Consider the following 13,217-nt stretch of genomic DNA (forward strand, 5'->3'; position numbering starts at 1 on the left):
GTCTCGGTCCCCGCGAGACACCCCCCCCCCCCCCCCCCCCCCCCACCGAGCCCGGCTCTCCTCCAGGCTGCTTCGAGGCGCTGAGGTGCGCCCAGCGCGGCTCTCCTCTCTCCGGGTGGAGGCCGGGTAGTTCCGACGCTGAGAGGCAGGTGTTTGAACAGACTGGTGAGCGCGGTGAAGCCGGTAGACCCTGAGGAGACGCGACGAGTGGGAGGGGGCGATGGGGAGTGGCCGCCCAAATTCTGCTGTGAGCAGGAAAGGCCCAGGCCGGAAAGCAGCCGGGGAAACGGGGGCTGCAGAGGCCTGAAGCCGAGGGCCACGGGTGGAGGACGCGGGAACAGGCGGTGCGCTGGACAAGTGGGGGGCGTTCCCGCGCCGGGTCTGGAAGGGCTGGCGCGGGTTTGATTGACTTTTACGGTCAGTGAAGTTAGAGGAGCCGGCAGGTCCTGGGGACCTTGTTTCTTTATTCAGGAGCTTTTCCTGAAGGTCTTAATCCCTTAATCTGCTAATGGGCTGCATCACAGAATATGATTTCTCTAAAGCAAACCTTAAGTTAAGAGACAAAATTATATGAGAAAAAAAATTGAATAAACCTTAGGTGGACTATGAATCCAAGAAAAACAGAATTTTTAAAGCATGAGATAACAAAAAATGTAACGCTGCCTGTACTTTTTTTATATTAAGGAGTCATTGCTAATTTAATAGGTGTGATAACATCCTGGTTATGATTTTTGAAGGGTTCTTATCATTCAGAAATAAACTCTGAAATACTTAAAAATGTCATTTCCAGATCTGTTTAATAGAGTGCTGGGTACAAGAGTGTTCATTATACTATCACTTTATACTAACAATAATAGTTCTGCTTTTCAACCATTTTTTTTTATTTTAAAAGATTTTATTTCTTTTTAGACAGAGGGGAAGGGAGGGAGAAAGAGAGGGAGGGAAATATCAATGTGTGGTTGCCTCTTGAGAGCCCCACACTGGGGACCTGGCCTGCAACCCAGGCATATGCCCTGACTGGGAATTGAACCTGCGACACTTTGGTTCCCAGGCCCCTGCTCAATCCACTGAGCCACACCAGCCAGGGTTTACAGGTTATTTTTTAACATGCAGCTCATGACTTCCCTTTACTCTCATCCATTCCCTCATCTCTGTGTTGGATCTCATTTCCTGGAAACTTTTTTTTCAGGATTATAATCCTAGTACAGACAAATCTGTTTCTATAGGATATACACTAAAGTAACAGTTAAATATGTCTCTGGTTTAGGGACATAGAACCTACCTGTCTAAATTAAAGTGCCAATTCCATAATTTTGTCCATTAAAACTGAACTCTATTGAAGTATAATGCTGAGGTAGGAGGCTTGCATTTGAAGGTTATCATCTCATCTTCAAACAGTGAAACCTACCCTGGCTGGTGTAGCTCAGTGGATTGAGTGCCTGCCTGCAAACCAAAGTGTTGCCGGTTTGATTCCCAGTCAGGGCACATGCCTGGGTTGCAGGCCAGGTCCCCAGTGTGGGGCTCTCAAGAGGCAACCACACATTGATATTTCTCTCCCTCTCTTTCTCCTTCCCTTCCCCTCTCTCTAAAATAAATAAATAAAACCTTAAAAAAAAGCAAAACCTGTATAGATACTAGCAAATTATTGAATGATTTGCTATGATCCTTAAAAAGTCTCCAAGCATTATTTGTCTTTTGTATTCACACCGTGTTGTTTTGTTTTGTTACGTTAAATCTCTTATAAAAATTACTCAGGAAAGTTCTATACCATGTAATATTTTTTTAGCTTTGTTGAATTAATTTTTTAAAATATTTTTTATTATTGTTTGGGTGCCATCTAATATTGTTAAGCACTCACTCCTAAAGCTTGGAACATAGTTCATGCCTCTTTGTTGGTGCCGTTCAAGTTTTAGCTAGCCTGATTTCTCATGAGGAAATAAGAACTTTGGGGAGATTATATGAAGGTACATAATCAAATGAACATTTATTTCAAAGTTACATATCTACCTTTAACAACTCCAATAAAATTCCTGAGCAAAGTACCAGTCATATCATCAGTCCTATTAATTATACGTGAGGTTATTCAGGTAAACCAGGTTATATGTAGAATACATAAATTTTCCTAAAACAGTTGTTTTAATCAGGGAAATTATTTTTCCATTAACAGAAAAGCTTAAAAAGTAGCAAAGTATGCATGAAATGTAATGAAATAACCATGTCTTTTTTCTGACTGGTTCTATTCAGCTTTAATTTTTTTTTAGTAATGCATACTTCTTCCGCCCTGGACTGAGAAATATTCTGCAGGAGAAGCCAGTATAAATAACCAAGAGGACAGTTTTGGAAGGTGGCCGAGGATAACTAGATTACATGTCATTACAATCCCAATAAAGATTTAAGCTGGTCAGACCTTACTGGGAAGTAGGAGGAAGACTTTTTTTTCTTTTCCCCTTGCCTCCAGTGGGTACCTATTTCCATGTTTCTTCTTTTAACTGAACCTGCCTCTTTACCTACAAGGAAGATGCTTAGTGAAATGCCTGCCTGTTTCTTTAATTTTTTTTATCCTCACATGGGGACTTTTTTTTTTTTTGCATTGTTTCTAGAGAAAGAGGAAGAAAAGGGAGAAAGAAACATCAGTGTCTGAGAGGAACATCTATCAGTTGCCTCCCCCACACACTGGATCAGAGACTGAACCCACAACCCAGGTATGTGTTCTGACCAGGAAACGAACCCACAACCCTTCGGTTATGCGAGGATGTTTTAACCAACTGATCCATGCTGGCCGGGGCAGGACTCTGCCTGTTTCTATGCGAGAAATACTGAAGAAGAAAGGATGGTGGCTGGATTTCCAGCAACCTGGGTACAGGCATCAGTGACCTTTAAAGATGTGGCTGTGGAGTTCACGCAGGAGGAGTGGATGATGCTAGACTCCACTCAGAGAAGTATGTACAGAGATGTAATGTTGGAAAACTACATAAATGTCACCTCAGTGGCCTATCAATTATGCAGGCCTTCTGTGATCTCCCAGTTGGGACAAGAAGAGATAAGAACTATGAAAAGGAGAATACCCAAAGGCACCTATCTAGATTGGGAGATTCAAATTACAACCAAAGAGTCAACTCTAAAGCAGAATATTTTGGGGGGGAAAACATCCAATGGTAAAATGGTAAGATTCACAATGGGTGATTGGTCTTCCACATTAATACAAGACTGGGAATGCCACAAGACCAGAAAACAGCACAAGACCCCAGAGGGTAATTTGAAGCAAATGACATCTACCCAAAAGAAAACAGCATATCAGGAGAGATTCTATGACTGTCATGAATTAGAAGAAAACTCTAAACTTAGATCAAAACTTGCTTTTTCAAACAGAGTTTCCATCAGCAAACATTGCCGTCAATGTTACTTAACTATTGAGTGTTTGAAGCATAAATCAGTCCTAAAGAATAATGAGAACTCTGTGACTGAGAAGTTCTATGAAAGTCATGAATATGATAGATGGCATCTTGAAAGAGCCCAAACAGCACAAAAAGAGTACGCATACTCCAAACATGGTATATATTTCAAATGTAATATGCTTCCTATACAAAACAATTTTGATATGGTGGAAAATTCCTATGAATGTAATAAAAACAAAACTTTTAGTCATCATTCACCCCTTAAGCAAAAGGAGCAGCCTCCTACTGGAGAGAAATATGAATGTAGCCAGTGTGAAAAACCCTTCAGAAGGATTTCTAATCTTATTTTGCACAAAAGAAGTCACAGGGGCGAGAAGCAATGTGAATGTAAAGAATGTGGAAAAGTCTTCACTGATTCTTCAACCCTAAAGAGACACATACGAACTCACACGGGTGAGAAACCCTATGAGTGTCATCAGTGTGGGAAAGCTTTCAGTCAAAAAACATCTCTTAAGGCCCACGTGAGAACTCACACTGGAGAAAAACCTTACGAGTGCAATCATTGTGGAAAGTCTTTTGGAACAAGTTCTTACCTTATAGTGCACAAGAGAATACACACTGGGGTGAAACTCTACAAATGCAGCGACTGTGGAAAAGCCTTCAACACGAGTTCTCACCTTACAGTTCACAAGAAAATACACACTGGAGAAAACCTTTATGAGTGCAAAGACTGTGGGAAAGTTTTTAGTGGTCTCTCATCCCTCAGAATGCATGTGAGAACTCACACTGGGGAAAAACCCTATGAATGTAAGGAGTGCAGGAAAACCTTCAGTGTTTCCTCTTCCCTTAGGAGACATGTGAGAACTCACACAGGAGAGAAACCCTATGAATGTATTCAGTGTGGCAAAGCCTTCAGTCAGAATTCTTCACTTACCATACACAAGAAAACTCATACAAGGAGAGAATCCCTGTAAGTGTTTCAAATGTGGAGTCGTCACCTTTTTCATTGTCTTAAGGTGGACCAGTTTCACTATTTCAGTCTTTGTTCTCTAAAATAAGCACTTAAAGCTACATATGTAGTCCTTTAAAAATTCCTTTGTCTATGTAACACATATTGCTGTATGTTGATTTTCTCTTAATTCTACTTGTCTAATATTTATTACAACTTTTTGACCCATAGCTATTTAGAATTATGATTTTGTAATGTGGCGTAAGGTTTTCAGTTACCTTCTCATTGATTTGTAAATTTAATAATGCATTACATGTAGAATATCTGGACTATAGTACTTTATTAGTATTTTCTGGAGAGTTACTTTCTGCACTGCTGTGGCAGATACTGCTGTAACCAATTAAACAAGGTCATACTTCCATCCTGATGACCCTGTTTCGGCTCATAGGACCAGTATGCCCAGTTACACAACTTCTCAGCCTCCTTACAGCCAAGTGTAGCCATATCCCTCATTCCAGATTACCCCAAAATAGACGGTGTCATTAGTGACAGATCTGTTTGTTCTTTTTGCCTTCTTGCGTTTCCCATTCCTCTCCCTTTAAATTTTCCATTCCTAGAGCTGAAGGAACCATCCTGTCCCTATGGCTTATGGATGGAGTAGAATAAAGATGCTAATTCCTCAAAGACATCTTTAAATAGTTGGACCAGCACTGTACTGATGTATCTGGACATCTTTTTAGGTGGGAAAAATAAGCTTCTTGATTATCTTCACAGCAGTATATGAGATATAGTAATGTTATTAAAAAATAAAAGACTGCAGCCCTGACTGGTGTAGCTCAGTGGATTGAGTGTGGGTCCGAGAACCAAAGCATCACTAGTTCGATTCCCAATCAGGGCACATGCCTGGGTTGTGGGCCACGTCCCCACACAGTAGGGGGTTGCGAAAGGCAACCGCACATTGATGTTTCATTCCCTCTCTTCTCCTTCCCTTCCCCTCTAAAAATAAATAAAATCTTTAAATAAATAAATAAAAGACTGCAGATCCACAGGCATGTACAGTTGAATATTCTATGTCCAATATACAAATATAGTCCTTGTATGAGATTATCTTAAGTGGTACTCAGAAAAGGGGGTTGAGCTCTGCTTGCTTGGGGATTGAAGTTTATGTACAAATTTTGACCTACAAAATCTTGGCAGGCCAGCAGCTGCAGATTCAGGCTCAGTCTCAACCAACACACTGGATGCTACTGTAACCGCCGCATCACTGGTTTCTCTGACTTGGATCTTACTTTGTTCCAGGATGTTTTCTATGCAGCTTCCACAGTATCCTTTCTTTTCTTTTTTTTTTTAAATTTAATTGATTGATTGATTGATTATGCCATCACAGTTGTTCTATTCCCCTTCTATCCCCTCCACCCTACCCCCGTGTCCCCACCATTACCCCCCTTTAGTTTATGACCATGTGTCTCAAGTTCTTTAGATTCTATATTTCCCATACTATTCTTACCCCCCCATCTATTTTCTATCTACTGTCTATGCTACTTATTTTCTGTACCTTTGCCCCCCCTTCTCCTCCTCCCACTCCCCTGTTGCTAACCCTCCTTGAGATCTTCATTTCTATGTTTCCACTCCTGATCTGTCCTTTTAGTTTGCTTTTGTTTTAGGTGTGGTTGTTAATAACTGTGAGTTTGCTGTCCTTTCACTGTTCATGTTTTTTTAACTTCTTTTTCTTAGATAAGTCCCTTTAGCATTTCATATAATAAGGGCTTGGTGATGATGAACTCCTTGACTTTGATCTTATCTGAGAAGCACTTTATCTGTCCTTCCATTCTAAATGAAAGCTTTGCTGGATAGAGCAATCTTGGTTGTAGGTCTTTGGATTTCATGACTTGGAATACCTCTTTCCATCCCCTTCTTGCCTGAAAGGTCTCTTTTGAGAAATCCACTGACAGTCTGATGGGGACTCCTTTGTAGGTGACTGTCCCCTTAGCTCTTGCTGCTTCTAGAATTCTCTCCTTCATTTGAATCTTGGCTAATGTAATGATGATGTGCCTTGGTGTGTTTCTTCTTGGGTCCAACTTCTTTGAGACTCTCTGAGCTTCCTGGATTTCCTGGAAGTCTATTTCCTTTGCCAGATTGGGGAAATTCTCCTTTATTATTTGTTCAAATAAGTTTTCCACTGGTGGCTGTGCCTTTCCCCCTTCTGGTACCCCTATAATTCGGATGTTGGAGCGTTTAAAGATGTCCTGGAAGTTCCTAAGATTCTCCTCATTTTTTTTTGAATTCTTGCTTCTTGACTCTTTTCTGTTTGGCCATTATTTGCTTTCTTCTGGTCCACTCCATTGATTTGAGTCCCAGTTTCCTTTTCATTGCTATTGGTTTCCTGTGCAATTTCATTCACTTCAGTTAGTTTCGCCTTCATATATTTGTCTAATTTGTGGCTATAATCAACCAGTTCTGTGAGGATCCTGATCACCAGTGTTTTAAACCGTGCGTCTGAGAGTCTTGCTATTTCTTCATCGCTTAGATTTATAGGCTCTGGGGCTTTGAGATCTTCTTGAGCCATTTTTGTTCTGTTCGCCGACATTAAGTACGAGGAGCAGAGCCTTGGACTCCCAGGTCGCTGGGTTGTGACTCTGTATGTGGGGGCGTGGTCAGAGCGGGGAAATGGTGGCCCCCTCTGCAGTTTTGCACCACTGGGTATGGAGCAGAGCCTCAGGTGGTTCACCAGGGCAGGGCCACTTAAGTCACTGAGTTATGACGCTGTATGTGGAGGCAGGGTCAGAGCGGGGAAATGGTAGCGCCCTCCGCTGCTGCTCACCACTGGGGCCTGCTGGCTCCCATCCAATCGCCCACTCCCTCACTTGTCTATCCACTCACCAATGCGCGACCACAGTCAACCCCCAGCCCTGCAGGCTCCCTTGCTGTTTCCCCATGGTCGCTCGCTGAGTTGCCCACCAGGTCCAACCCTGCGCCTGGATTCCATGCGCCTGAGTCCGTCTGACTGAGTTTTCCTGTGCAACCCCTCTGCCAGCTGCTGGTTTCACCCCTCTTACCGGTCAGGCTGAAGAATTTGTTGTTATCAGACTTACGAAAAGTTCAATTTTCTGTGTTCTGGCTGTGTTTTCTGTTGCTAATATTTAGTTGACTCTAAACTTGGTTGTGTGAGGAAGCACGGCATCTCCACCTATGCCTCCAGCTTGGCGGAAGTCCCCACAGTATCCTTTCAATTATGTTTTATTTTTATATTTATTTTATTCTTGGTGTTTCTTAATTATGAAATACATGGATATGAGAAAATGTAAAACCACCTGTGCTATGTATGCACAATAGAAGGGAAAGTCCTCAGATTCTGCTGCCTTTGAATTTTAACACTCTAGATGACTGTGCATTCTCAGACTATTCTATGTACATACAGGCATATTGTTTTATAAAAATTGTTATAGTGTATTCTATGCATATATATCACTTTATAAAAATTGCCACATCTTTCATTCCTTATCTTTTTAAACATATCTTTCAGCACATGTAGTTCTCTTTTATTCTTAATAGCCACTTAGTGTTTGATTATATGGAGATATCGTACTGTAGTTAATCCATTTCCCCTCCTGGAGTTTCCTAATAACAAGCAATACTGCAGGGGTCAGTATTGTTTATATTTCTTGCTATCCTTTCATGGGTTCTTAACACTGCTCCCAGGGTGATCTATCTAAGGTACTAATCTGCTTACATTATTCTCTGAAATCCCCCCCCCACCTTTTTCTTCCTTTATGATAAAATCTTTTAACAGGACCTTTCATGCTCAAACTGTTACCTATCTTTTCAAGGCATATCACTTCTACTACATATCGTGACTCTGGACCTTAACCTGACCTAGTCATCCTTTATGATGAATTATCCTATAATTCTTTTAACAAAACTTCACACTTTCACAGTGTTGTCTAATTATGTATCTTCCCCTCACAGATGGGAGCTTTGTTAGGGTGGCAACTTTGTCAACATTGTTCACTGTTTTACTCCTAGTACTTAGCCCATAGTAGGAATTCACTTATACACCTAAGGTTTTTCAGTACTTTTTTGCTTAGTATTTCTGTGGTAGGTTAACTTAAAATAAGGCAAAAATTGCACGTAGTCAAAATTTCTTTTTCCTAAGCATTAGAGTCACACTTGGCATAGAAAGATACTCCACCATGACAGGCACACAGAAACTGAGACTGTCAGGAGGACTACAGTGTAACGTTTATTATTCTCCCCCTCGTTCCCTCTCTTCCTTTCCCCTGTTACAGGCTCATATAGTGTCCTTTGTATGGTCAGAGTTCATATGCTGCTACGTTGTGTATTATATTCAAAGGTGTAAAATGACCTGATATTGGTGAGGGGCCAGTGTTCTCCTTTAGGCTACTGATGGAGGCGTAAATACAACTCTCTCAGGTTGACAGGTAAGCAATATATGTCCGAAATATTTGTCTTCTGAGCCTTTATAAAATGAAGCAAAAACAAAAAAAAAACTCTTAATGCATGAATGTGTAAGTAACAGCAGTCATCTCAGTTTCGTGCTCAAGTGAAAAACTGGAAAATTCCTAAATTCCCAATAATAGCTAATCGTAAAATGGAATGTAATGCAGTCATTGAAATGTAGTTAAAACCAGTCACTAAAACCAGTGTGGCTCAGCTGGCTGGGCATTGTCCCAGCAGCTGAAAGACTGCCAGTCCGATCCCACCCGAGCGCGCGCCCAGGCTACAGGTCTGGTTCCCAGTCAGGGCGCGTAAGAGGCGACCAGTTGCTGTTTTCTCTTACATCCATGTTTCTCTCCCTCTCATTCCCCCTCCTTGTCTCTCTAGAAATAAAATGCAATCTTTTTAGAAGTGTAATTATATATTTACAGATACGTGGGATGTATTTAATATATTGTGCTTTTGAAGTACAATTACAAAATACTGAAGTATGACCACACTTTTCTTAAAATCTATGCTGCCTGCCATGGCTGGTGTGGCTCAGTAGATTGAGCACCAGCCTGCAAACAAAAGGGTCGCCAGTTCAATTCCTGGTCAGGGCACATGCCTGGGTTGTGGGCCAGGTCGCAGGTCAGGGACCTGCTAAAGGCAATGGTCGATGCATCTCTCACACATCAGTGTTTCCTTCTCTTTCTTTCTCCCTTCCCCTCTCTAAAACTAAATGAAATCTTTAAACACAAATAAGTAAAATATATATTGTTAGTGTATGTTTGTGTCAGTTGAAGATATCCTGGAGGGATATAAGTAAAAATTGATTAACTGATTATTTTTTATATTTTTTCTTGAAAACAATTCATTCCATCATGATGTCCTAATTATCAAAAGCATTGTTTTTAATATCTTCAAAGTTGTAAATAGATTTGTTTCAACTATAGTTGGGTATATAGATTCTGTCCCTTTTATAAATTTAAGATTTATTTTTTTACATTTTTAAAACCACATGTTCTGCCTCCAACATTTTAAAGGCAAGCTTTTTTTTTTTAAGATTTTTATTTATTTATCTTTACAGAGGAAGGGAAGGAGAGAAGGGGAGAAATATCAATGTATGGTTGCCTCTTGTGAGTCCCCTGCTGGGAACTGGCCTGCAACCCAGGCATGTGCCTGACTGGGAATTGAACTGCGATCATGTGGTTCACAGGCCCGCGCTCAATCCACTGAGCTACACCAGCCGGGGCTAAGGCAAGCTTTTTGAAAGTACTGTTAAAGGGCACAGGGCTCTTTTTAGACCCCATGGGGGTAGTGGAGGAGGAACAGGATTTAAGCAATAGGCTGCCAGAACAGAAGTCACCATTCCGATTTTAGCTTTTTTTTTTTTCCTTCACAACTGGAAAACTGGGCGAGGGGGTAAGGAGAAGAGTATATGAAACCAGGTTGGAAGGTAGGCCAGATCATAAAAGACCTTACCAGCTATGGTACAAGTGTATTTTTTTATTTGAAGAGCTATTAGAAGGTCTTTAATAATCTTTCATAAGAGAAATTGTTTTTAAAAGATCACACTGGCTTTGTCTCATTTCCTCAGCATACAGAGTTCTTTTAAGACAATAAGTAAATTGAGACATTTTAAACATAAACAGGAAAGTCTCAAAGTAATGTATGTCATGACTTCAACTCACTTGTAATGTAAGAAATGTATATTGTATTCCAGACATTATGTTTCAGAGAAGCGCAGCGGCTCCAGGTTACATCACCTTCTACCATAGAGTTTCTCCCTGAGAGTTGGAGGGGCCAATTGCCTCAGTCCAGTCACAGACTGAGCTGGGTTGAAATGTTTCCTCTGTTTAGCCTTTGTATTCTGGGTATGACTCTCCTAGGCTTTTAAATCTAAGGATTGTGTGGGGTTAGTCTCCCTGACCTCCTGCCCCAGGTCGCTTCAAATTCCGACCAACAGTCAAAATCTGACCAATGGCTGAGGAAGAGGCTGACCATGTATTTTAGGCAGTTACCCTTCCCTGGTGGGCTTTTCACTCCTAAACACTGCAGACACTGCTGGTATTTCACTCCGCCTTGTAGAAGCTTTGACTCCAACTCCCTAGCCACCTGCACAGCCCTAAGACTCAGCAGTGTCCCCGTGAAAGAACCAGCTGTGCGTGAGGCTGCTCATGTTTCTAACCCGCCACCAGCGATGCCCTGAAACTCCTGTGATTTTCCCCCAGGCCCACAGTGAAAACAGGAGATGCTTACAAGGGCCAAGTAGCCTGTGATTATCAGGTTACCTCCGAGGCATTGTCCCTGTACAGAACTTTGGTTCATCTAGGCCTCTGCTTCCACAGCTCCGGGATGCCTTTCAAAAATGATTTTTGGAGATTATGCTAAATGAAATAGGCCAGAGAAAGACCAATAACATGATCTCACTTATATGTAGAATCTAATGAATGAGATAAATTGACAAAATAGAAACAGAAGCATGGACACATGGAACAGACCGACGGCTGTCAGAGAGGGGAGGGGGGCTGCATGAAAGAAGGTGAAGAGATTAGTCAAAGAACATATATGCATGACCCATGGACATGGACAACAGTGTGGTGTTGGGGGGACCAGGTGTCGGTGGGCAAAGGCAGGGGAAATGGGGGCATCTGTAATAGTGTCAACAATCAAAAGAAAAGACACAAATGACTTTGTAATTTATCTGCTTTACCTGGTTGCTGGCACAATACTGCATCCTGTCTTGAAGCAGATTTTCTGAAGATACTATAAATAGCAGTTAAACCCAGTCTCATAATAACGCTGCATTCAGTTGAAGGGGTCATAGTGACCATAGTGACCAAAAAACGGTTGTGACCATAGTTGACAGGCAGTACGTGACAGCTGCATCTAGCAGTGTCCAAAGTTGACAGTCCCTCAGCTGTACACTTTGTTTGTATACAAGAGAATTACACTAAAGGCAAATGCTAATTCAGAAAAGGTTTCACACAAAAATTGTTACATATGGAGTCGCATTCCAGGACAAGGTACCCTGCGCTGTGTGGAAGATTACCTATGTGCTCCTCTCTAAAGGACAGAGATGTGCGTTGGGAGTGTGATGGTTTTACAATGTATGGGTAATTGAATAACCATGACAACAGAGTATGAAAATACAGTAGCTGCATTCCTGACTATGTTTCCTATAAATCTCACATATCTTGAGTATGCAAACCTAAGAAAACTGTGTCTGAAATAAACTTCTTATACTACATAGATCAAAATGTTCAGACTGGATATTTACCCCTTCACATGTACGGAGATGGTCACACTATGTATTGCCATTGTCTCTTTGTCTCAACAGTACAATACAAATTGGACCTGAGATTTTATGCAAGTAATTTAAAGTGCAACAGCATATATTTTTCTCCTGCTGTTTGCTTTTATATCTCACAGTGTCTTCCTATTGTTACTAAATTTCATCTTGAAAAAACAGGCTATATTTTATTGTCTTCTACCTCTGGAAAGTGCCACAGCTTGTAGCAAATGATGTATTAAATATGGGAAGATGTAACATATTTATATGCTAAAATTGAGTGAAAGAAGGCAATTATGAACCTTGCCAGTACTTTCTTGCAGTGACAAAGCATACTGTATCATCAAAAACATCCACAAAGTATTCATTGTCTTTTTACAGTGGCGAGTGTATAATCTAGGAATTATCTGCATTTTGGGTTTTTAGAATAATAGTTCTTACTTTCTGAAATATCTTAGCACAAATAAATAAGTGAACTTTTTAGATGAGTTATGTAGTTTTGAATGATGTTGCATAAAGGAGGAATAAGTTTTTATTTCTGATCAAATGAATCAGATACTGTATCTGTGTGCGGAACTTCCTGTAAAGGCACTTCCTGCCTGGCTGCCCCTCACTTACCTGGTCATAGTCCTCTTGTCACATTTTTATCCATCACTCTCTCCCTTGCTCCAATAAGGAGGTCACATTGGGTTTAGAAATAAAAAGTCCTGCTTACAAGAGAGAAAATAGATACTTCAAAATACAGTTTTCCTCAACTCCAGACCCAATCTCTTAAAAAGCTATTTTAAGAACAAGAGCAGGAGGAAAATGCACCCACTTCCCACTTCTACCCATTTGTAATCATTTCCTCAAGGACGTGGAAGAAATTCAGCCGTGCAACTCAGAGCCTACCCCCTGCCCCCAGTATTTCCTAGGGAGATTGCAAAGATACCTAAATTCAGTCAATTTGGAGGAATGGTAACCTCCTTAGACAAGCTTCACAGAGTTCCCCATCATTACATCCCAATATCAATTATTTTGGGCAAGGTACAGTTAGCCCCATTCCTCCTTAGAGAAGTCTGTGGCTACACCTCTGAATGTTAACAAACCTCTGAAATAACAAATACATTCTTGTTCACTGAGACCCACCCCCCCATGGGGCCCA

The 13,217-nt window shown here is 41.1% G+C and overlaps 1 protein-coding gene across 1 annotated transcript; it reads left to right on the forward strand.

Moving 5' to 3' along the window:
* Positions 1-58: 58 nt before the first annotated feature.
* ZNF891 (zinc finger protein 891) lies at positions 59-5,665 on the forward strand. Its single transcript, XM_037161024.2, has 2 exons — positions 59-165; positions 2,601-5,665. The coding sequence occupies exon 2, from the start codon at positions 2,831-2,833 to the stop codon at positions 4,367-4,369; it is 1,539 nt and encodes a 512-aa protein (XP_037016919.2). The 5' UTR covers positions 59-165; positions 2,601-2,830; the 3' UTR covers positions 4,370-5,665.
* Positions 5,666-13,217: the final 7,552 nt, after the last annotated feature.

This window comes from Artibeus jamaicensis, unplaced genomic scaffold (genome assembly GCF_021234435.1).
Source record: "Artibeus jamaicensis isolate MK-2021 breed Jamaican fruit bat unplaced genomic scaffold, CSHL_Jam_final contig_525, whole genome shotgun sequence".
NCBI lineage: Eukaryota > Metazoa > Chordata > Mammalia > Chiroptera > Phyllostomidae > Artibeus > Artibeus jamaicensis.